We start from the raw sequence: 26,601 nt of genomic DNA on the forward strand, positions 1-26,601 counted from the left end.
AAGTTGGTGAATACAAAACCAACTTACTTGGTGTTAAACTTCAGCGAAAAGAATTTGTTACAGTTGTGGGAGCTGCTGGCCACCAGGAAAACATCCTGAAACCTTTAAAGTACAAACTAAGAAAACAAGTAAGAATGCCAAATTCACCAAAATCTTTGTTGGGAAGAGATTTATTAGAACACCTAGACGTTTAAAGAAGGGGAAATGAAACCAAAAGTTAAAAATGATCAATTAACTAAGATGTTGAGCTTATCTTTAATTCAACAGAAAAGTGGAAGAGAGGACCTCCCTGAAGTAAAAGAAATCTTTAACCAGGTATATCTGAAAGTAAACTCCAAGTAAAGGGAAAAATGCTTTCCCTGTTACAGTAAAAATGATAAACAGGAGGCCTGCCTAGTTCAGGTAAAACAATATCCCTTGGTCAGCAAGGCTGTGGGGAATATTGCATAAAAACTAAAATAAAATACACTCTGTAGTAGTTCTACTAATGTAAATCTGTGTTTTACCATGACTGTGACTTGTTATGGGATGCGCAGATGAAACTCTGCATTGACAACGAAGTACAAGGAATAAGGTTGGTCAAGTGCCTCCTACCACAATCAAGGGCAAGACTGGGTTGGCCTCTGTGTTTGCCACCAAGAAGGATCTTGAGCTCTGCTGCTGGCTGCAACCCAGTAGGCGTTGAGCGGTGGGGACATATGCCATGCCAGACCTTGATGTGAGGAAGGGCCCCCTCTGTTATAAGAGGGTCGTCCAGGAAGGAAAACATAAGATGGACCATTAAGGCACTGATTTGGAAATTGGAAACCGCCTGGCCGACCATGAAGCCATACAAGTAGCAGAAGAGGTAGGAAAGAAGGAATTATCCTTAATACCAGATGGTAAAATCCAAACTGTAAGTACAGATCAGGAGCCAAATTATTCTAAAGAAAACTTAAAGGTCATTCAGGACATGAATGATAAAATAAATAAGTGGACTTATTTGAGGGATGGTCGTATAGTGGTACCATCCAATTTAATATGGACCACAGCCGTAATAGAACATAATAGGATGCATTGGGGAGCTGATAATTTATATAAAAGTCTAAATCAGAAATTGATAGGGCAGAACTTGTATACTGTAATAAAACAGGTGACTCAGCGATGTGAAATGTGTTTGAAAATTAGCCAGGGCAACAATGGCAAGTTGATTTTTCCAGACTCCCAAGAATTGAGGGGGTACCAATATTTATTAAATGAATGGACACTCCAACGTATCATACAGTATTATAAACCTGCAACTTGGAATCCTAATGAACTTATTAACGGTGCTCGAGAACCTATCTACAACCTGAATCATATCATTCTTCTACAGGCTGTCTTGGAAATTATTACTAATCAAACAGCTAAAGCTTTTGACGTGAAATGCAACTTATCAACACAGGATGGTTCTCGATTACCTGCTAGCCGAAGAAAGAGGTGTTTGTGATAAAGTAAATGTTTCCAATTGTTGTTTGAAAGGTGATGACAATGGTGAGGTAGTTAAACAAATCACATCAGAGACAGGGAAGTTAGCCCATGTTCCCGTCGGAACTTGGAAAGACGAATATTGACTTGTTTTCCTGGCTTCTCGGGAGCCCCTGGGTAAAACGAATCCTATTTTATTTGTTATGTGGATTAGCCACCTTATTGTTTTTGCCATGTGCTGTTCCATGTTTTATAAGATTAATTCAACACGTTATAACTAACATGCAATTTGCTATTATGGTTTCACCCGATGGCGTTAAACAAATGCGAGTAGTATGACAAAATGTACACACAAAATAACATTTTAATAGCCAACAAGAATTTGGAAACAATTGACTCTTAACAATTCAGATAACAATGTAAGCTGAGTAAAAAAAAAAAAATAGAATAGCAACAAAAACAAGCGCCAGGAACGCAAAGACGAGGATATGGAAATGCCTTTTATACTTTTTCACCTCCGCCATAAGTTCTTGACGTGAGACAACAGAAAAACGCACCCTCTGCCTAAACAGCAACAGGAAAAAAAAAAAAAATATATATACAATTTTGATCTTCTTTCTAATGAACCATATAGGTTAAACGTTTTGAGAACACTCACCTTACAGAATGTTCAGAGGGCGAAATGTCCACTCTAGACCCTTCTTCCCTGGCAGGTGACGTGGTGGTCTGGTGGTAAGAAAACCTTACATTGAAAACAGGGACCTGTCATTTGGCCATAGTGCCATAAATGTTACCATTAACAGACTTACCGGAGTGGTAAGCTCGGGAAATGGGTTTGGGACTTCATCTGGGCACGCAGTAGCCATTGTTGATCACGCGAATGGTCCGTGTATACCTTTGAACATGCGCATGCGCGATTTTAAAGCCCCACAGAATGTGTTGGAAAAATCTGGAAAGACCGCACATGCGAAATCCCTATAGTCTAGCCATGATAGTGACGCATGTTAAAAAAAAAAAAAAAAAAAGGAATGTGTTAAGAAAAAGTGTTATTTTTAAGTTTTGGTTTTGTATGTTATTATTATATGTATTACCCAACTATGCCTATTGTAATTGTGACGTATTACCTTGTGAGTGTTATGATAAATGTTGGGATTGTGGAAAAAGGTTTACTTGCAGTGCCGAGAATGAAAGTAGCGTCTAATAAACAATAGGATAAAAAGAAAAAGGGGGGATTGTGAGAAACTATGGACTAGGGTATTGTTTATTAAGATTTATGTTAAGCTCAATGTAAAGTTTAGGCAACAAAATATATGAAAACGCTTATGCAAACAGCTACCAGACACTGCTTGTGAAAGATAAGATAACCGCCAGATGTCCAGGAACCGACAGAAACAAGACAGACAACCCCACATAAGGATATATGAGTGAAGGGTCAATACCTCCACTACTTCATGAACACGGGTAAAGATGTATAAAAAGGGACTGTTTGAACTGCTCAGGGCGGCAGTTGGTGGAGCGCAGACTCCCCTGCCGTCCAGCGCTGTCTTTGCTCATATTCTACTTGCTATAATTAATAAAATTTTAATTGGATTATGATCCGTTGTGGTCTCAATTTATAACAACGGGGGGGCTGCCGGGGTCTCCTGCGCCCAGCCTGCTGTGCTCCACAGGGGGCTGGGCGCTGGGTGCCCCATGGCGGGGCTGGGGGCTGTAATCCCCCGGTGCCTGGCCTGGGGCTGGCTCCTTGTGCTCCCGCTGGTGCCCGGGGGTCTCGAAAGGAGGGCTGGCGTTGCTCCTTGTTGGCGCCAATTAACAACAATTAAACACCAGGCCAGGGCGTTAAAGCCCCGCTTTGTGCCAGGGCACGTGCTGGGGGTGGCCGGGGGCACCGCAGCCGCTCTCAGCCCCTCGTGCGGGGGGTGCAGCGCTGGGGGCACCCCCAGCTCCGGGGGCCCGGCGGGGACTACACATCCCATCGTCCCGCGGGGGGGAGGGGCCGGGCCGGGCCGTGCCGTGCCGGGTGAGCCGCGGCCTTCCGGGGGCGGGTGTCCGGCGTGCTACCGGTGCGGGCTGGGGGGCTGCGGGCTCGGGGGGCTGGGGGTGAGGGGGCTGCGGGTTCGGGGGGCTGCGGGCTCGGCCCTGGGGGGCTGCGGGCTCGGGGTCTGGCGGGCGCTGGCGCGGGGCGCCGGGGTCAGGGGGCAGCGGGCGCCATGGCAACGGGATGCGCAGAGGCGGAGCCGGGGGGCGGTTGAGCGGTAAGTGGGGGGCTCCGCGCCTCCGGGCCGCGCACCCCTCGCCTCCAGCAGCGCTTTGCTTGTCCCAGGTCCCCGCGGGTGCCCCGGACCCAAGGGGGGGTGGGTGGGGGGGTTTCCCTCCCTCTGCCCCTGGCTGCTCCGCAGGCTCTGGGCTAAGCGGGACCCCCCGGGCTGTGCTGGGGTCGGGGGCGGCCGGAACCTTCACCCTCCCTGGTTCCCTGGGGGGGGTGTGATGTCCCCCTCGGGCTGCAGGAGCACGAAGCCGGTTTGGGGAGCGGGGGGGGGGGTGTTTTTCAGACTCAAATGGAGCCTTGTTGAGAGGGGCTCGGGGGGTGGGCGCGGCGCGGAGCCAGCCTGGCAGGCTGCAGCCCCCCGAGCCGGAGAGGGACATCTCTGTGGGAGAGGTGCCTCCGGCCGTGGTGGCACATCGGGGAACCCTCCTCTCCCTTCAGGCAGGAGGTTGGTGTGGATGTGACCAGTGGTGCCGGGTGCCCCTGCAACGTGGAAGAAGAATCCGTAAACGGACGCTGATGGTGAGCGTGGCCCTGCGGTGCGGGGCTGAGGCGGGGCTGGGAAATCCGGATCTGATGCTCTGGCAGCTCTGCCTGGAGGCAGAAGTGATCCCAAGGGCTGGAGGGTCCTGCCCAGCTGGCAGTCGGGAGGGGCTGTGCTCACCCGTGTCTCTGAAGTTGGAAATACCTTTGTAGTTCTGCATTTCACGTGTCATTTCCCAAACAGCACGGGCAGGAGGAGGGCCTCGCTGCTGTTTATGGGATGCTCTGGAGAAACCTGCCTCTGGCTTTAGTGTGTTTTGAGAAAGTCCAGGACAGACTTGCTTCATTTTCTAATGAGGGAATTTTTCTTTCTCCCCAGGCTACAAAACCCAAGAAAAGTTTAAGAGGTACGTACATATGCTGCAGGCTTTCCTTTTGCTGTCCGTAGGTGCTTCAATCTGCTGGGAATGCCTGGGGCGGGGGGGGGACACTCTCAGGTGGCAGTCCTGGCTACTGAAATGTTTCATGATCCTTGTCTGAAAGCTGCAGATGGTTGAGTGCATCATCATGTCGTTCCTGAACCAGAAATTTTCACCTGCCTCTCACATCAAGCGGATTTGTTTATTGAGGTCCCACATTCCTTTCTTGTGGGCTTTCCCAAATTCAGGGGAGAATATAAGCATTTGTTTCAGTTCTTCCCATCACCTTATCCCTGTTTGGAGGGATACTGTTTGGAGGCCTCTTGCAGCCCCTGATACTGAAGCAGTGCTTTTGGGGTTGCCCAGGGACTCGAGATCCTGCGGGGTGAGAGCTCACAGGTTAAGTGCTGCTTGTGGCCAGTGACTAACTGAATACAAAGCAGCTGGTTCATTTGATAAAGATACCCCATTTCTGGCTAAGTGAAGCTAAATTTTTTATCCACAAAATACTGATCAGGTCCTGGCAGTTCTCTCTAGACTGACAAGGAAGGCCTGACGCTGATGATGCTTAAGACCAAAACTTTATTCTAGCAGATTTCCAAAGAGCAAGCCATACTGAAACTGGGAGCTTTCCTATGCCTGCTTGGTGAGCTCACCTGCCTCAACAGCTTAATTTGTCTCATTTCAGGCTCCATCGATGATGTGCTTGGTGACCTCCTGGGCTATGATGGTAAAACGAACCTTCTTCTCAGCTGAAAGGGCAGCGTCCTTCTATTCTTACTCCCCTCCTGGGAGCAGGAGGTGCTGGTGCAACAGCCATTGATCTGCAAGGGGGCTCCAGCTGTGAGGAGGGGATGGAGCAGGGAGCAGGGCTTCTCGGAGTCAGAGGCCATTGAATAGGCTGGACATCAGCTTTTGGGGAGGCAAAGTGAAGTTCACCTCTGATTAAAAGCCTCTGTGGCCCCGGGGTAGACAGCAGATCCCCCTTTGGAGTGCCTAGGTCAGGAATATGCCCGTGTCCATCATCCTCATCTCTCCCTGTCTTGTTTCCAGATGAAACCTCTGTTAAATCTGCCAAAGCTTCCCAGCCGGCTGTGGGCAGCAGTAGGAGAGCCCAGGACACTGGCTTGCAGGCCAGAAAGAAGTGAGTGCCTTTCAGACACAGCCTCTCCTGTGAGAGATCTCACTTGAAGATCTCTTTGTCCTCCCCAAATCCTTCTGATCTGCCCCATCCTTGGCTTTTCCACCTCCCTCCCTGCCCCAACAGTGATTGCCTGGGAAGGCGAGTTATCTTCTGCGATGCCTTTGGGAACTGGGAGCCCAGAGCCCGAAGCTTTCCAGCAAGAGTTGGGTGTCCCCCAGCCTTGTACATCTTCTGTAAATCTGCTTTGTAACAGTTGCTTAAATAGAGCAGTCCCAGCACTGCCGTCCTTTATCCCAGTGCTATTTTAGCCTCATTTTCTGCGTTGTACGATGCGGCTGGTGTGGCAGCCCTGTGTGGTCTCCTCTGCCTCCCGCTGCCTGGCCTGGCTTGGCTGTCCCTGGACACACTGGCCGAGCTCACGTGTGGTGCTGCTAACCCCCGGGCTTGTGTCATAGGTCCATTTTAGAAGATGATTTCTTCGACAGACTCCCTGCGAAGGACATAAATTCTGCAGAGGTGAGTCCAAGGTTCAGGAAAGAGCCTGGGAGTCCCGAGGGCTGGGGCTGAGCCGGGCCAAGGTTGCGGCGGTATCACCCCGGCCAGGTCAGCAGTGGCGTGCCAGCGATGAGCTGTGATGTCTGGCTGAAGAGGTAACCCCTCTCCAGCATCCCAGTGGGGTGGGGAAGACAGGACAGGGCGGGGGTGGTGGTGGAAGAAGGGCTTCCTGGTGCCTTGGGTGAGATGGAGCAAAGCTGGGGGGCACGTGCTGCTGCAGCCCAGCCTTCCTGCGTGCACTTTGGGTAAAGTGTTGTAGGAAGGACCTTCACCCAGAGCAACGGCCTTGGGTTTTCCTGATGCTTCTCCTAGAGGCAGCAGGATCTCAGCAAAGGAATTGGGGCACAGGGGGTTTCCAGAGAGGAGGACACCAGGAGGAGTTGGGCATGTATTCTTCTATCTCATAAAATGGATATCAAGGGATATGGGGTAAGGGGTGAGGAGTTTCCAAAAATCTCTTCCCCTCTGATGTCTCCCCTCCCTGGCATGCAGGGATCCAGTGTCTCCGACACAGACCCACAAGCTGTGCTGCAGACCCTGAAGGCAAGTCCTTAAATCCCCTCCATCTCCATCCATCCCCTCCATCTCCATCCATCCCCTCCATCTCCATCCATCCCCTCCATCTCCATCCATCCCCTCCATCTCCATCCATCCCCTCCATCTCCGCCCCAGCGCGCTGCCATGGCCTCCAGCACCAGCCTCCGAAGGGAGAAGCAGCTCTCACCCTGCTCCCCATCCTTGTCCTCTTGCTTTCCAGGATATGGACGACATGGAAGCTGATCTCCTGGGAATCCCGAAACCCAGTTCTGGGCCAGGGAAGGCAACTGTGAAAGGTCCTGGGAAATGTGACTTCTTGGGAGGAGGAGTAAAAAACACAGGGAAGCTGGTAGCTCCTGAGGAAGGTAAAAAGGAGATTCTGCTATTCTTTTCACACCCTGATTGTAAACGAGCAGGGATATTTTCCTATCCTTATCTGGGATACGGAGCAAAAAGTGGATTTGTTCCCTAAAATGCTTTTCCTGGTTGCTTTTTGCAGGAGTGTTATTCTGGCCATGTGTTATCCCTTAGGAGATCCCTGGACGTCACTCACACCAGCAGCCGCTGCCACCTCCCACCAAACACCACTCGGCTGTTCCCTGGGGCGGTGCAAAGTGTTTCTGGTGGGGAGCCCCCTGCTCTGGGGGCAAGGAGAGCCAGAGGAGCTGCATTTCAGATCTGCCAGCCCCTAAAGTGCCCTGATCTTCCCCTGGCCCTTTTCTCCTCTGCTTGCAAGGAGACCCCTCCGGAGAGATGTGCACCTGGCAGGGCTGTGGGGGGGTCTGTCCATCACAGCGGGTGCTTTTAGGGGGCTGCCACCCAAAAAGCGACCCTTAGCTAGGGTGGGACCGGGGCATTTCTGCAGTACCTTGTCTCTGAGAGCCGTGGCCTCTCTTTCTAGGAGAGAAAGTGCCTGCGATGGAAAAGAAGGCGCTCTCATCCCCTGCCGCTCCCCGACACAACAAGAAATTTAACTTTGAAGGTGGGATCTCACTTCACGCGGCTGCGGGGGGGCACTGGGGGCTCTGCCCGTGCTCTTTGCCTCCTCGGTTAGCTGGAGGCTTGACTGGTTAATAAGATACGGAGTCCTTCACCCCTATGATGCTAGTGCAAATGTAATCCTTCAGAGGTGACCAAAGGGAAAAAAACCTCTGCATTCGAGGCCCTCCCCAGGACAGGACTGGGGGGTGATTCCTGGGGGCATTTGCATTTTTATATGTGCTTTGGTTTTTAATGATTGTAACACTTGGGAGCCCCTGTGTCAGGGGGGATTCTGTCCAGCTTCTGAACAGGGGAGTGGTTTCCTGGCACAGCTGAAATCTGGTTCTCAAAGCCTGTGCTTTAACAAAGATCAGGATCTGTTAAAATCTGTTAAAAAAAAAACAAAACAAAACAAAAACCCTAATGGGCTTTAGGTGATTTAGGTGGCCTTTCTCCCCTTTTTCTTTGCCTAAGCTGTGTTCAGGCATTAAAGCACCCAAATTTTTGAGTTATTTTCTTCCGGGAGGATGAAAACGTGGAAAAACTGAACGGAAATCTAAGTCTTTGAGTGTTTGAAGTTCAGGGAGACTCAAGGGTATCCCAGGTCCCTGCAGGACCCGCGCTCATGGCTTTGGGCAGATACACTCTGCTGTCCCCACGTGCACGTTGTGGGGAACAGTGGCTGGCGTAGTGCAGAGCTCTTCTTCTAAATAACGTTGCGTTTGTTTGTTTGTTTTGTTATTCTCTTTTCCTGTACCTGCTGGGTAATTCCCAGATTTAGATGATCCTTTGGCAGGACTTTTGTCTGATGAGGAGCAGGATGCTCCCAAGAAACCAGCTCCAACAGGCGCTAAAAGCAGCTCTGAGGAAAAACCAGAAGAGCAAAGAGAAAGGTAAGTGGGGTTGCTCAGTGCATCCTCTTTGTATTACATAAATCAGCAGCATGGATTAGTCTGTGTGAGATCCAAAATGATTACATTGAAAGCCACCTAGTCCTACCTCTTATTAGCCAGTAACGTAATTTATAGAGCAGCTTGGTAACAGGGTTAATTGTGCCACAGCTCACCAAGTGCTTGATACTTGCAGTGCGCCGCAGATTATGGAGCTGAGCTTTCCTTTCCAGGAATGGAGGCTCTGATCTTACCTTTGACCTCATCCAGCCCGTTCTGCACGCATTGCCAAATGAGAACAAATTTTCTGGGTCAGGATTTGCGTGTCTGAGAGCAGCACCAGTCCGTGCCACACCACAACTGGGGCACCTCTGGGTGGGATCCAGCTGTGGCTGTGTTACAGGCACTTGTCCCTCTTGTTCCTGCAGCAGGGATGCTAATGGGTCTGAGGGTCCCCTAAAATCACCTTTCACCCTGATAAATCTACTCTGGATGCAAGTAGCAGCTGGTGGGTTAGGGCAAGGTCTAAGGTGTGTTGGTAGAGAGGGACTTTAGGCAAAAGGGGACAGGAATTATCTGACTGGAAACTTTCAAAGCTAAAGAAGCTCCTGGCGTTATCCAGAGCTGGAAACCCCAGTGTCAGTGGCACCCAGCAGTGTCCCAGCAGTGGATGCATGGCTGCAGACCAGGCAGTAGTGCATTGCCGCTGTGTTACTTGCTGTGAGATCTGTTCGCTGATCTTAAAAATTACTTTTTAAATGGTCCTGAGAGATAAGAGCAGGCAGGGATGCTTTGATCTCCTGTTTAAAAAAAAAAAAAGCCCTGATCAAACCTTTACCATGTGTGATCCCATCCACAGAGCCACCTCCACCCCAGACGCCCCTGCACACCGTGGCCCCGGTCCAGAGGAGGGCTGAGCTCACTTTTGAAGATACTGATGACGACCTGATGCATGCGCTGGGACTTGGCAGTGGCTCAAAAGGAGCTGAGAAGCAGGGAAAGAAGGCAGAAAAGTAAGGGCAATGAAGAGGCAGTGAGAGTAAAGCAGGGGATGGCTTGTGCGTTGGGATGGTGCCAGCATGCTGGGGGGGGGGGGATGCTGGAGCTTCTGCCTGTGGGTCCCAGAAAGGGGCAAGAGCAGCCTCGTTTCACAGAGAAGAGCCAGAGCACCCTGGCAAGGCTGTGTGACAAGAAACAGCCCTGCCTCCCAGGGAAACCTATCTGCCACTGTGTCACCAACAGAGAGGTGCTCCGGCCAGCCCGCTCCAAGCTGGATGAGTTGCTGGGACAAAATTCTGTGGCCAAAATCCTGGAACAGCCAGGCACAGGAGAGCGCAGAGAGTTCAAACTGGATAAGAAGTACCAAAAGCAGCCAGGTGAGCGTGGCCAGGGATGCTGGGAAGGTCTGCAGAGGTGATGGCGTTGGCTTGGGAGGGCGAGATTGATTTCTAATGTCCTTGAAGGGGAAATACCCTTTCTGTAGTGGTCAGCAGGGTGGCTAATGGGCTCCCAGTCAGCTCTGGGGCAAAGATGACTGATGCAAAAGTGTTGTACCCTGCCTTCGAGGCAGCCTGGGGGCATTTGCACAGCAGCTGTAACTCAGTTGCCTTTGGACATGGACTGATTCTCAGCAAAGCAACTTTTCCCAGCCACGTGGAGGAGACACGTTGCTTGCAGGTTTCCAGGGAAGATGTTTCCAGCTGTGTCTTCCCAGAGGCAGCAATCGCAGTGGGAATTGCAGGGGAGGAGGAGGAGGGCTGGTGTCTTTGCAAACAGCCGCTCCTCTAGGCGCTGACTCAAAGCTGCTTGTCTGAACAGAGAAGGAAGACGGCTGGGACAAGGAGGATTTTGTCTTTGGAGCGTACCAGCCGACGGTGGCCTCCATGCCCAAGGGCCAGCCGGCGAGGAGGCAGCCTGTGAGGTATTGTGCTCTGCGTGTGGAGCTCCAGCCAGCAGCCACGCTGCCCCCGCGGCAGAGCGGGCAGGGTCCCCGGGCAGGGTCCCCGGGCAGGGTCCCCGGGGTCCTCTCACAGGCACGTATGTGACTGCTTCTCCTTGCAGCAGGTTTCCAGCCGAGAACAGCAGCGAACCAAAACCAGAACCCCGCTCCAAATCTCCTCCTTCAGCCAGGCACAGCCCTGTGCGGAGCAGCCGGACTCGAGGTGACTGGCTGGGCTTGAAAGATGAGGATTTTATGGATGCGAAGCCAACATCTGCAGCAAAAGCCAATCCTGCAGTGAGCTACCCCAGCCCTGGCACAGCCCAGCAGCCCGGCCCCACCAGCCAGCTCCCGGCTGCAGAGGCAGCGCTGGCTAAACCTGACCCGCTGGAGGAAGACAACTGGCTGAGCGCTGCCTTGTCTCGCAAGAAAGCCCAAGCACAGGCGAAGGCTCAGGAGCAAAGTGCCAAGCCCTTGGAGTCCCCAGAAGGAGGGCTGGATCCCCACGCTCCTGTCAGGTAAAAGCACAGCTGGTGGCCACAGGGCTCCCATCATGCAGCTGCTCCAACAGGACGTCTCAGAAATCCTCTGCTCGGATTTAAGAAATCCATTTTAAGTGCTCTCTTGCCTCGGGTTGGGTTAATAACGCAGAGGTTTCTCCCACTGGTGCAGCCTGCAGGGCCATCGCACCTCTGGGCTCTCCTTCTAGTCATGGCTGAGATTGCACGTGCTGCCCCAGGTCCTGTGGGATTGTCCTGGATCAGCATACCCCCACGAGCTCCACGCATGCTCCTCATTCCTGCCTTCTTTCCCCTTCGTTCCTCCTAGTTCCAGGAAAACCACCTCCTCCAGCTGAGTTGGCACAGACAGGTTCAGGCTTGTGCCATTGGGATGGGACTCAGAAGTGAATTGCAGAGAAGCAGCCGCGTGTGTCGTGGGCAGGGGCATGTTGCCCAGGGGAAGGGGGTGGATGCAGCAAGGAGGAACTGGTGTTCCTCCAGAGATGGAGGTTCTGAGGTGTCTTTGCTCCCTCTGAAGCCAACAGGTTGAATCCTGCCGCAGCTGAGTGGGATAGGTTTTCACCTGCAAGGCAGGAACTGGTGTTGAGGGAAAGGATCTTGTCTTTCCTTGCCTCCTGGGCTCTCCCCCATGGGATGTTTTTTGCTTGCAGCCAGCCAGCCAGCCCCACAGGAGCACCGCAGCAGGCAGCTGTCCCGCAGGACCAGGCAGCGAGTGCAGATGGCTCCAGGTGAGGCCTCCTTCACCTTTCAGACACCTCCACAAGGGAGAATTCCTGTGGGAAGCGGCTGCATGTGTAGGTGGGGGAGCGGGGAGGGCTGGTAGCCAGCCGTGACCACTTTGGTCTGGGACCTGTGTAACCGGGAAGGAAGGCAGCGCTGAAGGATCGTCGGGCCCTTGCCTGTTCGATCGCAGTGCGACAGCCAAGCTTTAAACTTGCAAAAATGCCAAGCGGGATAATGTCTGCGTGCCTCTCCCTGCGCTGTGACACTGCTGTGCGTCACTTGTGTCTCTGTGCCCATGCAGGCAGCCGGTCCCCTGGCTCAGCACCACGAAACAAGCCTCGGTTCAACCATCGGATCCTGCGAAGGGGCATCCCTCCAGAAATGCCAGTGCCTTGGGTGCGTTTCCTGTGGTTGTACGGTTCGGGCAGCAGAGATTTGTACAGTTTGGTATGCGGAGAAGGGTCTCCCTGCCCTGAAAAAAACCCAAAACCAACCCCCCAAAAAAAGGCAGGAACCACAGCACTTCCCTTGGCCACATGAATGCTGCCCAGGCTTTGACCAGCCATTGTCGGAGCAGGTTGCTGAGCTGCAGGATCCCACCATCCCCATGTCTGCTGGTGTGCTGGGGCACACTGAGCTCCGCAGTGCTGCCTTTGGGGTTTCGGAAGGCTGTGAGGGACTCGCTTTGCTGGAGCAATGGGTGTGCATAAGTTCACGCTGCCCCATCTGTCTTCCCTTTGCTGCCCCCACACTTGTCCCACCAGTGCTATGTGCTGGAAAGACCCCCTTCTGCTCTGGGCTGTGGCTGTGCGCCGGTTCAGAGGCCGCTGAAAGTGGCTTAGGGGACCCAGTCTCCTCCCTAGGTGATGGAGATGGAGGAGGAGCTGTGCTTTGTCCCTTGATTTACTCTGCAGAGCAGAGTCCCACCGTTGTGTGTGGAGTGGGGATGCAGACACGGACAAGCCTGTCTGACCCTCTGCCCTCATTGCCAGCTCCCAGAGCGGAGCGCGACCCTCATCGCTGTGCCCAGGAGACCCAGGCCCTCATCCTGCTGGGAGGGGATGGTTCCCATTGCTATATTCAAATCATGGACTTGTCCAATTTTCAGCCTCTACAGGCTCATTCCCAGGAAAGCAGGAGGCACCAGGCCCTGCCCCGCTCACTCAGGTAGGTGTGCTGGGTCCGTGCCCCGAGCGGTGCAGGATCAGGGCAGCGATCGCGAGCCCTCCGCTGCCGACTCGCCGCCATCCCGCTCTGTCCGTGCTCCCTCGGCCTGAGGAAGGATGTGCCCCACTTTGCATCTCTGGGAAGCCGTGTCCATGGAGGCAAAGAGTTTGGAGCTCCCCGAGGTGCCACAAGTTGCGTTTATCAGGCCAAAGCATGGGTGCTATGGATGCTTTGTAAATCATGTGTGTTTATAGCCCTGCATGGCCTGAGCAGCATTTACACAGTTCCCCAGGCATATATACATATTATATTAACTAGACAACAGAGGCTCCAGGTGATAAAGGACTTTTTCTTCAGTTGATTTTCCCCAGTATAGTGTTGAAGATGCTCTGAGATTATTTCTAGACAACTGAAGGAGAATTGAAGCCTTTCACAGAGAAGGCAGCTCTTGCTTGGTCTTTGAAGCCTCTCCTTCTCATCCAGCTGGGCTCCTCGCCCTGCCCTGGTGGTGGGACACATGTTGTCTCCCAGAGGGCTTGTGGTCTCAGCCTTGATTCTGCCCCCAGAGAAGGAAGAGCGCAGCATGCTTGTGTCTGGGGTGGGGGCTGCCGAGTGTCACCTGGGGAGAAGGGACCCACGCCAGCACGGGGATTGGGCTGGGGAGGGGGTGGGGGTGGTACTGCAGTAGGCTGGAGATGGATCGCCGTTTCCAGGCTAGGAGGAGATGTTCTCCCCAGGGCTTTACCTCCCTGAGAGCATCCCTGTGTCTCCGCAGGTTCCTGCACCCAGGGCACATGTCCAGGCTGCCCCGCAGCTGCAGGTAAGGCAGGTGCCTTCTTTTGGAGGCTGATGGCCGCACCACAAAGCCACTGATCCTGAAGGGCCTCGATCTTCTCTCTCCATCCTTGTAGGCAGAGTTCTCAGCCCCGGGCTTGCAGCATGAGACGAGGCAGGGGGCTCCCGCAGCCCAGCTCCATGAGGATGCATCAGGCTGCCAGGCAGCGCTGCTGAGCGCCCAGGCCCGTGTGGCAGAGCTGGAGCGCCAGGTGAGCCCCATTGCCTGCTGAATGGGGGACCACGGGTGACCCAGAGGGAGGAGAAGGAGCCATATCCTGTCCCAATAGCATCAGGGTGACAGGGGAGAGAGGTGAAACCTCCCTGTCCAGAGACGCCTATGGCCACCAAGTGCTGCTGTGGGAGTTCTGTCCCCAGGGCAGCACAAGGACTTTCTCTCCGGGTGCCTGGCAGGTCCGAATGCTGGAGCTGGAGCGGACACAGCACAAACTGTTGCTGGAAAATCTCCAGCAGCGGCACCAGGAGGAACTGAATCTCCTTGAGAGCACCCACAGGTACCAGCCTCTCACCTGTGCTTCCCTCCTCGCCTACAGCTCTGTCTCTCCTGGGGTGGGAGTGCTGGGATGCTTCCCAAATCCGCCCCTGGGGCAGGTGGGCGCAGAGCCATGTCGATGTGGACGTGGTGGGGGCAGAGAGCAGCCCCACAGGTGAGCCAACATGGGAGTCCACTCTCACCACCACTGTCCCCTGGGTGACAAGGAGGAGGGGTTGGTCCCATTGCCAGCGCACCCCCAACCAGGCAGCACAGTGGGCAGTAGCAGGAGGGTTCAAGGCTCAGGTCTGCGTGTTTCGCCATGCACACAGCAACACTGATCTGCTCGCAAACCCCTGTGTGCGCTCTGCGGGGGGGGGGGGGGGGGAGTGCTGGGTATTGCTGTGGAAGCAACACTTCTTCCTGGCTGTGACCTCTCGGGGCAGGAACCAGGTGAAGGTGGTGGAGGACACCTACGGGCAGCGGGAGGAGAGGCTGCGGCTGGAGAAGGAGCAGCTGATGGCTCAGCTCCTGCTGCAGAGCCAGGATGCGGAGCGGGCACGGGCAGAGCTGCTGGCGCAGCACCAGCAGCGCCTGGCCACGCTGGAGCAGCAGAACAAGCTGGAGATGGAGCGTCTGCAAGAGCTGCAGAGGTGAGAGTGGCACGAGTGGCACACACGTGTGGCTGGTACCCACAGTCTCAGCGAAGGAACCAGGGAGTGGTTTGGGGACATGGTGAAAGGAGAAACCAGACTCCAGAAGCACTGGGTTGTGGGCAGCTTGGTGCCTTTTGGAACGGGGATTTGCTTTGTAGGTGGACACAGGGAGATCTGACTGGAGACGTGGTTTCAGAGTGAATGCATTGTATTTTGAAAGATGCTGAACCCAATGTTTTATCTTCCCCCAAATCTCTTTTATTCAGGTCAGTGAGTTCAGTGAGTCACTGATGTCCACATAGTTTGGGTCAATGACAAATCAGTTTTTGGTAGAGGAGCTCATAACCCCAAAATTGGGCCCATCCCAAATGTGGATGCCTGTCGGTGGAATGCCCCAGGACAGACCCCCATGCCAGCTCAGCTCCTGGCACCTGATTCTCAGCCCCACAACCAAGCCTCTCCCACAATGCCTATCATGGGGAGCACTGGTTTGTGCCAGCCTGTGGCAGGCTCCTTCCCCATGTCCCGCAGGGTGTCTGTCCAGGAGATGCGCAAAGACCACGAAGAGCAGCTCCAGCGGCTGAAGCGGCTGAAAGACCAGGAGATCGATGCAGTGACCAGCGCCACATCGTACACCAGGTACTGACAGTTGTGTTCCCACATTGGTCCCTGGCCACAGCATTCCCTGTCCTACACGAACCAGGCTTGGACCATGGCAACAGGGGCCATCCCCTCTCCCACCCACTGCCTGCGGGGATGCTGAGCTGTGTAATACCCGTCAGTGCCCCCCGGAAGCAGGAGCTGCATCTTCCTAGTGCTCTGCTGTGACCCAGAGAGGTTCAGGGCAGGGCTGCCCGGCCTTTGGGCCACCAAATATCCCCCTCTCCATTGCAGTGAGATGAAGTGTGTCCCACAGGGGTGACCCTCCCCTCACTTCTCTCTGCAGGTCTCTGAATGGCATCATCGAGCGGATGGAGAAGTTCTCCAGCAACTTGCATGACCTCTCGCGAAAGGTGGAGGCCACACACCACACCACCTCCCAGGAGCTGGCCATGGGGGTACGGCAGCGGGACGAGCAGCTCAAGGGTATGTCTGCTGTTCCTCTGTGCCGGAACGGCTGCGGGGTCTCCACCGGAGCTGGGGGTACCCAGAAAACAAGGAGAAGTTGCTCTGAGTCAGCCAGAGGCTGGGAGCTGAGGCTGGCAAAGCCTTGCCTGCCTTGGTCACTGGACATCTCGGGGTCTTCCCTTTACAAAGCGGTGTCCTGGGGATGTGCCAGGGGTGATGAGCACAAACACACACAGTTTTTCTGTGAACATGGTGTGGATAGAAGGGAAGAACTTCCCGCCTCATGCTGCTCGTGCCTCTCCCCAAGTGCTCCAGGACAGGCTATCGCAGCAGCAGAGGGACATGGAGGAGGAGCGGAGCCGACTCCAGGAGGTGATCGCTAAAATGGAGGCCAGGCTGAGTGAGCAGACTCGGCTGCTGGAGCAGGTGAGCCCACACTGTGTCCTCTGCCCGGGTCGGCCCTCCTGTCTGGGTATGGGGTATGTGTCTCACCAACTGGAGGTTCCTGGCCTGGAGGTTGTGAATAGCATCTGTCACCTCTGTGTCTGAACGCAGGAGCGATGGAGGGCAACGGCAGAGCAATCCAAAGTGGAATTACTGCAGCACTCACTGGAGGAGCAGCGGCGAGTCATGACCCAGCAGCTGTCCATGGAGCGAGCAGAGCTGGAGAGGGCGAAGGTGAGGTGGGGCAGACATCTCCAGGGCTGCACTGCATTGTGTGGTGGAGGCAAGAGCTGGGTGCTGGGCTGCAGCATCCTTCTGCAGCTCTCTGCCTCCTCAGCCTCACACAGGGGGAATCGCAGTCAGGCCAGCCCTCTGGCTCACGGATGCAGGAGGCCGCGGTGTGTGCGCATGGCACGTGCTGGTTCTTGAGGAACACGGGACCAGAGCTCACGGTGACAGGGTTCACACCAGGCACCGTGGGCTTGAACCAGCCCCTAGATGTTGCACGGCAGAGATGGGTTAAAGGAGAAAAATCCTGTGGCGAATGGGACTTAGTGCTTCTTCTCTCCCTCTCTGGCAACGCTCCCCAGAGTGCTCTGCTGGAAGAGCAGAAGTCCGTGATGCAGAAGTGCTCGCAGGAGCAACGGAAGCTGGCAGCCGAGTGGGCTGAATTTCACACCCAGCAGCAGCTGAGGAAGGAGCAGATGGAGCGCAACATGGACCGAGCCCTGAAGATGGACTCACAGAGAGAGGGCACCATCATGAGCCTGGCCAAGGTACCACAGTAGAGCCCCTCTCCATGGCCTCCAGCACCACCTGGCAGCTCACGGATGGGTCCTGCCCACCGGGGAGATGTTCAGCCCTGCCTTCAGGTGTTTAAAACAAGTTTTAAGAGACATCACTGCGGTGGTGAGAATCGGGCTGTTCCAGGAGCAGCCTCCACCAGCCTGTTTTAGATGTTGACTGAAGCATCAGTCACCTCTGTCTCTCCCCTTTGCCTGTGAGGAGTTTGGGCAGCCAGACCAGGCACAGCCGCCTCCATTGTAAGTCTGGTGAGAGGAAACCCCCATGGTGGGTTAAACAGAACCTCCCCATGCCATGGGGACATGTTTGGAGCCAGTTCTCCCCCCTGGAGCTGTCCAGAGGAGATATGTGGCACAGACTGTGGCAGGGCTGCATTTCTGAGGGCTACCAGGGTGGAAAATAACCATTCAGGCTGGGTGTTTCCACTGCTGACAAACTGCCAAGCCTTGAGCATGTTTTAGAGTGTGTAGCGTGGGTGAGGGGCTCCGTCCTTTCTGGGGAAGGAGTGTGTGTGTGTGTGTGTGTGCCTGTACAATCCCAGCTCTGCCAACCCTGGTGCCCAAGGGTGGGTGGATGAGAGCATTGGTTGGGTACCTGGTGGTGTTGCTCTGCACCCCAAACTGGCAAACACAAGAAGGAAAACAGGGGCAGATCTCTCCCATCACTTGGGGGGACATGAGATAGTGTCCAGGATAGGGCAGGTAGTGCATTGATTTTCCCCATGCCCATCCTAGGAGCAGGCAGAGCTGAAGATCTGGAGCCATGAGCTGAAAACCAGGGAGGAGCAGCTGGTGAGGGACAGGGAGCTGCTGGACAAGTCCTGGCAGGAGCTGAGGCTGGAGAAGGAGAAGGTGGACAGGGCCACACTGCGCATCCAGCAGCAGGAGGAGCAGATTAAAAGCACGACCAAGGTAAGTGAAGCATCTGCGCTGCAATTCACAGCTGGGGTTTCACATCCCTCCTTGAGTGCTGAATCCCAGCGCTGTCCTGGGAGGGGAACAGGGGGTGCACAAAGGAGCCCTGCCCCAGGGCAGCGAGGGTCCCTGTCCCCAGCCTCCTCAGCTGCTCTGCCTTGCAGCTCTCATCCCAGAAGTACAAGGAAGGGGAGCAAGCCCTGCAAGAGGCATGCAGGATAGAGTCCGAGCACCAGAGGAGGCTGCAGGTCATGGAGCAGCAGCTGGAGCAGCTGAAGCAGCAGGAACAGCGTCTTCACGAGGCAAAGACTCCCTTGCCTTTCCTTCTTGGCCTGGGGCCGCTGTGCCAAGGGCCTGAACCTTTGCCAACAGTTTCTCTCTCTTTCTCCCGGGGATGGGGCAGGAGCGGCTGAGCATGGCTCGCCAGAGGAGACAGCTCGAACAGATACGTGAGGAACTGCCCACCAACTCTGCGATGCTGCTGAACACAAACCAGGGCCTCAGTGCCCCTAGGAGAGGCCTCTCCAGCACACCGTGTAAGGCTTCCTGCACGCTGCTGGGGGAGGGGGGGGACGGGACATGCTGGGGGCCAGTTGCACTTGTATTCCACTTCTCAGGAGGCTTGGGATGTTCCTGGGGGCTCATCACACACTCAGATGTGAGTTGGCCTCCTCACATCCTCTGAAGGAGCTCAGCAGAGACCTCTGAGCCAGGGCAGTGCCAGGAGGGGGCAGAGGGGGCAGGAAGGGAGAGGCAGGTGGATTAAAGGCCGTTTGCAGTGGGAGGTTGGGGAGGACCCTGCTGCAGGGGCATGCAGGCAGCAAAAAAAGGGACACTTGTCCGTCTGCTGTACCTCTAACGGCAGCGGTACCACACGGTTGGGCTCTTGTTCCAGGTTTTCCACTTCCCACCAGCACGCTCCCTTGGCATAGCCCAGGGGGTAGCAGGGACACTGGGGCTGGCCCCACCGAGCTCTACGCCACATTGTTGCTGCTGAAGCACAGGGCCCAGCAGGTGAGGTGGTGGGAAACCAGGGCTGGAAAGGGCTTCAGACCAGCTGGGTGGGAGCAGGGCTGGGTGAAGCCTGGGTTGAGCCTGACGGCCACAGGGTGGGTGTGAGATCGTTGCTGGGCTGGGTGGGCTCGCAGAAGCCGTGGGCACCTAGAAGAGTGATACCAGCAGCAAGGGTTGGTGCGTCCTCACGGCTTGTTTCAGGCTGGTTGATAACATCCTTGGCTTGATGGCGTTGCCCCATCCCTGGGTGGCAGAAGCCAGCTCTGCTGGGCTCTGGCTTCATGATGTCCCCATCCTCAGCCCCCTCCTTCCCTGCTGGGTCCTTCCCCAGGCAGGGATGCTCTTTGAGCCTTCCTCTGTGGGCCTCACTCGGTGTGAGGTTATGGGCTCTGTGGGGAGCCCATACACCCGGGGGGCTACCACAGATGGGTACCTGCCCGCTGCTCGCCGCACGGAGGAGGGTTTGGGATACTCCCATCACTCGTGAGCAGCACCCTGGCCTGTGACCCCATTTCTGTGGCACTCTGATATCCGTGCCATCTATCCCTCTCTTAGGACCATGATTTCTTAGAGAAGGAGCAGTTCTTCCTGGACACCCTGAAGAAAGCAACCTACGACACTTCATCTCTGTCAGGCTGAGGAGGTGGCATCCCCACGCACCCCAAGGGATGGCTGTGCCTGTCCCCGCAGGAGGCTGCTGTGGAGGAAAACAAACAATAAATAATCCCAGTTCTCTGCTGAGGAAGTGTCCTCTTTAAAAGCAACCTCGGAGTGTTCAGAGCGTGAAATCCATCCCTGGGCTGGGAAGTCTGGCCTCCATCCCTCAGGGCCAGTGTCCCTGGCCACCTGGCAGGCACTGCTGGGAGGCAGTGGCCACCGTGGGTGTGAGAAACTATGGACTAGGGTATTGTTTATTAAGACTTATGTTAAGCTCAATGTAAAGTTTAGGCAACAAAATATATGAAAACGCTTATGCAAACAGCTACCAGACACTGCTTGTGAAAGATAAGATAACCGCCAGATGTCCAGGAACTGACAGAAACAAGACAGACAACCCCACATAAGGATATATGAGTGAAGGGTCAATACCTCCACTACTTCATGAACACGGGTAAAGATGTATAAAAAGGGACTGTTTGAACTGCTCAGGGCGGCAGTTGGTGGAGCGCAGACTCCCCTGCCGTCCAGCGCTGTCTTTGCTCATATTCTACTTGCTATAATTAATAAAATTTTAATTGGATTATGATCCGTTGTGGTCTCAATTTATAACAATTCCTGGTGCCGTGACTCGGATAAGGAACAGTGGGCTTTGGTCCTCCGGGGAGGCGCCCCGCGACATTTCGCGGCCCCGCGACCAACAGCTTACTCCAACCTTACCGACGAACCTAAATTCTAGAATAATGAGCAAAGGAGAAACCGGTAAAATCCCATAAAAATTCTGTGCACGGGAGTCCGGACGAAGACGCAGGACGCGTAAGTATATTGCGAAGTTGTTCGCAAGGTTTGCCGTTCGGGCGGGATTGGGTTTCCTGGAATATAACGAGTGAGAGGTTCGATATACTGAACCAAGCGAGTGCAGACTCTTAAGTACTGCGTTTCCCATCTCCCGCGAGGGACTGGGCCAGGAACAAGGGGAGCGAGTGAGTGTATGTTTGTGGATATTCCAGAAGATGGGGGCGAAGGGCAGCAAGCCTTCGAATCCCATGGGAAGGGTACCCACTGTACCTAAGAATACCCCTCTGGCATATATCTTGGACAATTGGAGATATTTCCCTGGAACCCTAGGGAAAAGATAAGCAGAAAGTGATAGAATATTGTACTAAGATATGGGGAGGGAAGAAGATTTCTAAAAATGTCTTTTGGCCAGTCTATGGGTCAGAAGAAGATTGGGTAAGACAGCAATTAAACCTCTGGGTTAATAATAAAAAAAACCCCTTAACCCGGAGGAGAGTCAATATGCGGAGGTGTGGCTAAAAAACCGGGAGCTAGACTTTACCCGCTGAATGAAATAAAAAAACTAAACAAAAGAAAAAGAAGGGAGAGTTAGACGAAACCCTTCTAACCCCCCCTCCTTACATTCCTCCTCCTGCTCCTGCAGAGGTCCCCAGAGCGCCCACTCCCCCACCAGAGTCGGAACAAGGGTCTCCCCCTCTTCCTAAACGCGTAACTAGAAGTCAAAAAGGGGCAGCTCAAATATACCCCCTAAGAGAAAAGCCCATGGGGGGACCTCAACCTGTGATCGGATATATTTCTGTGCCTCTAAATTCGGCTGACCTACGAGATTTTAAAAGGACCGAGATGGGACACTTAATTGAGGACCCACTCGGAGTGGCAGAAAGATTAGATCAATTTCTGGGACCAAATCTTTATACTTGGGATAAGATGCAATCTATCCTTTGTCAATTATTTACTACCGAGGAAACCCAGGGACCCCAAGCAGATATTAAATGGCCACTCCAAAGACCTAATTGGGATAATCAGGATCCGGCGCATAGAACTCATATGCAGGACCTGAGAACTATAGTAATTCAGGGGATTAGAGAAGCAGTACCCCGTGGCCAGAATATCAATAAAGCATTTAACGAAATGCAAAAGAAAGATGAGAGCCCCACTGAGTGGCTGGAACGACTGAGGAAAGCCCTTCAGCTGTACTCTGGGGTAAATCCAGACAACCCTTTAGGGCAAGCGCTCCTCAAAACTCAGTTTGTGGCAAAATCATGGGAAAAACTTTAGCGGAACACTTCAGCAGGAGAGGACAGATAAGGGTGAAAGAAATAATTAAGCAAGAAAAGCAGATGGCCAGCAAGGGCATAAATTACCTTAGACTGATAAGAACACTGCAAATGAGCAAAAGGTGAAAAGTACACCATGAGGAAGACCTACAGCCTTCCTCCCATAGACCACTGCACACATTCTAAAGACCCCGGCCCACAATTTTTGGAAGAATCTGCGCAAGCGTGAAAGACTGATAAGCTAATTTGCATACGAAGCGAGGGTAGGCGGGTTCAGGTAATGAATATGTATAGGCGTTAATGGAATATTCATTGTTTCAAGCTTATTTGCTGCAGTGTTGCTTATTTTGGTTACCGGATTTATGGAATGTGGAATTTGACTTTGATAATTGTTACTGTGATTTTGGCTATATTTTTGATAATAATAGTGAGCTCTTGGTGTTGCTGTAGAAAGATACCTGTGTGTTGCATTTTGTAAGTAGTAATTCTGTAAGTGATAAGTGTGTTCTGTGAGTGTAAGCTGGGAAAAATGGGAGGAAAGCAGAGTGGTGGGATTTTAAAGAAAAATCCGCTAGGGTGTGTTTTGAGTCATTGGAAGGATGTTGGAGGATCCGCTGGTGGAAATGTGAATAGGAAAACATTGATAAAATATTGTAATCAATGGTGGCCGCTTTATAAGCTGGAATGTGGAGAAAAGTGGCCTTTTAATTAATAATTACAAGGTTATTAATAATTGTTATACTCATTTATGCTGGAAATGTGAGAACATTTCTGTATTCAGTATATTACAAGTGTTGGTATGTGGTTATTGTCTTGAACATCCGAGGGGTGAATGTGAACCTCTGTATGTTTTAAAGTGTATATGGTGTAAAGAATTATTATATGTATGGTGGCAACAAGAAATTGAATGCCCTGACTGTAAGGTTTGGACGCCTTGGGATAAGAGAGAGAGCTGTAAGTGAAATTAGAGTCTCTGTGGCTGGGATAGCGATTGAGATAATAGTAAGAAAGGTCACTGGAAGGAAATGGGGGGGGCAGCTGGGGGAAGCGTGAATAAGAGAACTTTGGCTAAGTACTGCAATCAGTGGTGGCCCCTGTATAAGTTAGGGGACAGAGAAAATGGCCCTTAAACGGCACACTGAATTATAATGTTTTGCTAAAATTAATGTTATTTTTAAGGCGAGAGGAAAAATGGGATGAAGTAATGTATGCTGGTATGTTTTTCACTCTGAGGAATCACCCAGAGTGGCAAAAGAGTGTGGTATTAACCTAGCTCCACAAGATCCCTTAATATTAGCAATGGAAAAGGATCAGAGGGGAGGTTGTGGTTCCTTCTATGGAGCAACCAGAATGAAACACGTTGTAAGATAAAAAACTTGTGCTAATGTATGTAAGATCTGAAGCCGGGGGGGTGGAGAGTCAAAAAACCCTGTGAAAGTGTTAAAGTATTGGGGTGAGTTTGTACAAAGCCCCGTATCCCCTCGAAGGTGCGGCTGAGTCACGCTGGATGCATGGCAGGGTGTTTGCTGTTTGCCTGCGAAGGCTGATATGTAATAACACAGACTTAAAGCAACAAGTAGCAGATTTGCATTCAGGGTAAGAAAGAGTTAAAACAGAAGTGCTGCTGCAGAGGCAGGCTTGTGTAACCTGCAGAGCAGGAAGAGCATCTCCTGCCCCGAATCCTCCTGATGGTGGGGAGGAGGGGGTTGCTGTTGCTGACGATTGAGCAGAAGGACCTGACAATGTCACCCCGATTGCTGCAGCATTTGCAGCACAACAGGACCGGTAACGGCCCCTCTAGGGCAGGCAGTGGGTCTGAGGAGAGTAAAGGTGAATCTCTGATGGGGAAATTTAGATGTTTGAAAGTCAGTTGTGAATAGGACTGGATAAAGGTTCGAGTTGATTTTTACTAAGGTAATCGTGATGTAGAAAAGTTGGTGAATACAAAACCAACTTATTTGGTGTTAAACTTCAGTGAAAAGAATTTGTTACAGTTGTGGGAGCTGCTGGCCACCAGGAAAACATCCTGAAACCTTTAAAGTACAAACTAAGAAAACAAGTAAGAATGCCAAATTCACCAAAATCTTTAAGTGGAAAAGAAATCTTTAACCAGGCATATCTGGAAATAAATCCCAGGTAAGGAAAAAATGCTTTACCTGTTACAGTAAAAATGATAAGGGGAAGGTCTGCCTAGTTCAGGTAAAACAATATCCCTTGCTCAGCAAGGCTATGGGGAATATTGGCAGAAAAACTCAAATAAAATACACTCTGTAGCAGTTCTACTAATGTAAATCTGTGTGTTTTACCATGACGGTGACTTGTTATGGGATGTGCAGATGACACTCTGCAGCAGCAGAGGAGGTAGGAAAGGAGGAATTATGCTTAATACCAGATGGTAAAATCCAAACTGTAAGTACAGATCAGGAGCCAAACTATTCTAATGATTCTCGATTACCTGCTAGCCGAAGAAGGAAGTGTTTGTGGTAAATTAAATGTTTCCAATTGTTATTTGAAAATTGATGGCAATGGTGAGGGAGTTAAACAAATCACATCAGAGACAGGGAAGTTAGCCCATGTTCCATCCGAACTCGGAAAGACTGGAATATTGACTTGTTTTCCTGGCTTCTCGGGAGCCCCTGGGTAAAACGAATCCTATTTTGTTATGTGGTTTAGCCACCTTATTGTTTTTGCCATGTGCTGTTCCATGTTTTATAAGATTAATTCAACACGTTGTAACTAACATGCAATTTGCTATTATGATTTCACCCAATGGCATTAAACAAATTCTAGTAGTACGCCGAAATGTACAGTCGACAATACAGATTATATAGTTAACACAATAACAATTTAACAGCAAACAGGAATCTGGGAATAATTAACTATTAACAATTCATACAACAATGTAGGCTGATGAAGAATACAAGTAGAATAGCAGAGAAAACAACCATCAGGAACGCACAGACGGGGATGTGGTAACATCTTTTATACTTTTCCACCTCCGCCATAAGTTCTTGACGTGTGACAGCAGAAAAACGCACCCTCTGCCTAAACAGCGAGGAAAAAAAAAAAAAGGGGGGGGGGTTTGATTCCCCTTTATAATGAACCATACAGGTTAGACGTTTAAAAAACACTCACCTTACGGGATGTTCAGAGGGGGAAATGCGCACTCCAGACCCTTCCTCCCTGGCAGGTGATGTGGCAGTCTGATGGTGAGAAAACATTGCATTGAAAGCAAGGACCTGTCATTTGGCCATAGTGCCATAAATGTTACCATTAACAAACTTACCGGAGTGGTAAGCTCGGGAAATGGGTCCAAGACTTCATCTGGACACTCAGCAGCCATCTTTTATCGTGTATGCCTTTGAACATGCGCATGCGCAATTTTAAACCCCACAGAATGTACTGGAACAATCTGGAAAGACCGCACATGTGAAATCCCTATAGTCTAGCCATGATAGTGACGCATATATGTATATATATATATATATATATATAAAAAATGCTTAAAGAAACTATAGTATTTATAGTTCATTTATTACTTAAGTGGAATGTATAGTTATAAGTGTTGTTTTTAGGTTTTGTTTTTGTAGGTTATTATTATATGTATTACCCAACCCTTTTGATTTATTTTGAAAACCGTGTGTTAGATGTAAAGTAAATTCAATGAATCATTTGACAGCCAGTAAACAACAAATAACAATTTCTTAACAAACATGAACTAGAAGTTGAATAACAGAATAACAGTCCAGCAAAGTCTCATGTGAGGTGGAAAACAGGCTTCTTCACTCGTGAGTCCAGCACGGTCCTGAATAATGTCGGGGTGGTAACTCCATCTGTTCCCTCCACGATAGTCTGTCTCTGGTCCTTGGTATTTTTCTTCACGAGGTAACGAAAATGAACAGAAACAAATAACAAGTCACATGGTAACTGCTGGAGGTCAACAGTTTTCTTTTGTTTATATAACAGTCTCTCGCACTCTGCTTTGGTATCCCATGGGTTCCACTTCTCGGGGCGGATTGCGAGGAAGAGATCGCACTCTTCTGTACCGGCGTGACCAAAAACACTCACAAAAGCACATACTGATGGTTACTGTAGTCACGATGGGACAAAGGCTGAACAGCAAAACCGTACAGACTGTGTCGTCTCCTGCTCCCATCTTTTCCAAAATGATAAGGATTGTTTGTGGCAAGACAAACGAATTGGTCTGTGACCCTCCTGGTCAAGATTCAGGCTAACGCCCTGACCAAAACTGCACAATGAAAATGCATGCGCAGCCTAACCTTAAAGGGGCATGAAAATTTACCCCTTTAAATGCCCACCTCTTGGCTCTTGATTCTTAACCCCCACAAGCAAACCTTATATATGCTAAGAAATGTTTTATTGTGCTTTGTTATGTCATCCTGTTATGATAATGTTTTGAAATTAGCTTATGACATGTTTGAGTTTTGAGTTGTTAGCTAACGTTTGTTAGGGATTTATAGTTCTTGTTAGTCATTTGTAGTTATTGCCTGTTATTGTTTATTGATAATGGTAAATGGGTTTAATGCTTAGATAAAGATTGTTAACCTCCT

The 26,601-nt window shown here is 51.7% G+C and overlaps 2 protein-coding genes and 1 long non-coding RNA gene across 3 annotated transcripts in view; all 3 read left to right on the top strand.

The window, feature by feature from the left end:
• LOC308057979 (fas-binding factor 1 homolog) overlaps positions 1 to 20,039 on the top strand; it is a gene marked incomplete at its 5' end in the record, with an annotated part of 38,514 nt that extends 18,475 nt beyond the window's left edge. Inside the window, 24 exons of the mRNA XM_080411983.1 lie at positions 5,303 to 5,344; positions 5,668 to 5,758; positions 6,214 to 6,274; positions 6,806 to 6,856; positions 7,071 to 7,215; positions 7,752 to 7,832; positions 9,491 to 9,734; positions 9,964 to 10,097; positions 10,540 to 10,642; positions 10,783 to 11,178; positions 11,832 to 11,909; positions 12,206 to 12,351; positions 14,120 to 14,420; positions 14,845 to 15,051; positions 15,586 to 15,693; positions 16,001 to 16,140; positions 16,430 to 16,548; positions 16,678 to 16,800; positions 17,157 to 17,342; positions 18,105 to 18,281; positions 18,449 to 18,586; positions 18,688 to 18,820; positions 19,180 to 19,298; positions 19,854 to 20,039. Coding sequence (XP_080268109.1) covers positions 5,303 to 5,344; positions 5,668 to 5,758; positions 6,214 to 6,274; positions 6,806 to 6,856; positions 7,071 to 7,215; positions 7,752 to 7,832; positions 9,491 to 9,734; positions 9,964 to 10,097; positions 10,540 to 10,642; positions 10,783 to 11,178; positions 11,832 to 11,909; positions 12,206 to 12,351; positions 14,120 to 14,420; positions 14,845 to 15,051; positions 15,586 to 15,693; positions 16,001 to 16,140; positions 16,430 to 16,548; positions 16,678 to 16,800; positions 17,157 to 17,342; positions 18,105 to 18,281; positions 18,449 to 18,586; positions 18,688 to 18,820; positions 19,180 to 19,298; positions 19,854 to 19,937 — 3,407 coding nt within the window. The 3' untranslated portion in view covers positions 19,938 to 20,039. The remainder of the gene's footprint in view (positions 1 to 5,302; positions 5,345 to 5,667; positions 5,759 to 6,213; positions 6,275 to 6,805; positions 6,857 to 7,070; positions 7,216 to 7,751; positions 7,833 to 9,490; positions 9,735 to 9,963; positions 10,098 to 10,539; positions 10,643 to 10,782; positions 11,179 to 11,831; positions 11,910 to 12,205; positions 12,352 to 14,119; positions 14,421 to 14,844; positions 15,052 to 15,585; positions 15,694 to 16,000; positions 16,141 to 16,429; positions 16,549 to 16,677; positions 16,801 to 17,156; positions 17,343 to 18,104; positions 18,282 to 18,448; positions 18,587 to 18,687; positions 18,821 to 19,179; positions 19,299 to 19,853) is intronic.
• LOC308057980 (fas-binding factor 1 homolog) lies at positions 3,986 to 8,709 on the top strand. Its single transcript, XM_080411984.1, has 8 exons — positions 3,986 to 4,234; positions 4,575 to 4,602; positions 5,303 to 5,344; positions 5,668 to 5,758; positions 6,214 to 6,274; positions 6,806 to 7,215; positions 7,752 to 7,832; positions 8,607 to 8,709. Exons 1-6 carry the CDS (start codon positions 4,232 to 4,234, stop codon positions 6,866 to 6,868), a joined length of 288 nt encoding a protein of 95 aa, XP_080268110.1. The 5' UTR covers positions 3,986 to 4,231; the 3' UTR covers positions 6,869 to 7,215; positions 7,752 to 7,832; positions 8,607 to 8,709.
• Positions 12,625 to 14,111, top strand: LOC308057981. The gene is made up of 3 exons (XR_013925575.1): positions 12,625 to 13,071; positions 13,847 to 13,891; positions 13,983 to 14,111. It is a non-coding gene; the product is annotated as an uncharacterized lncRNA (long non-coding RNA).
• Positions 20,040 to 26,601: the final 6,562 nt, after the last annotated feature.

Source organism: Falco punctatus (assembly GCF_963210335.1).
Source record: "Falco punctatus genome assembly, contig: scaffold_57, whole genome shotgun sequence".
Lineage (NCBI taxonomy): Eukaryota > Metazoa > Chordata > Aves > Falconiformes > Falconidae > Falco > Falco punctatus.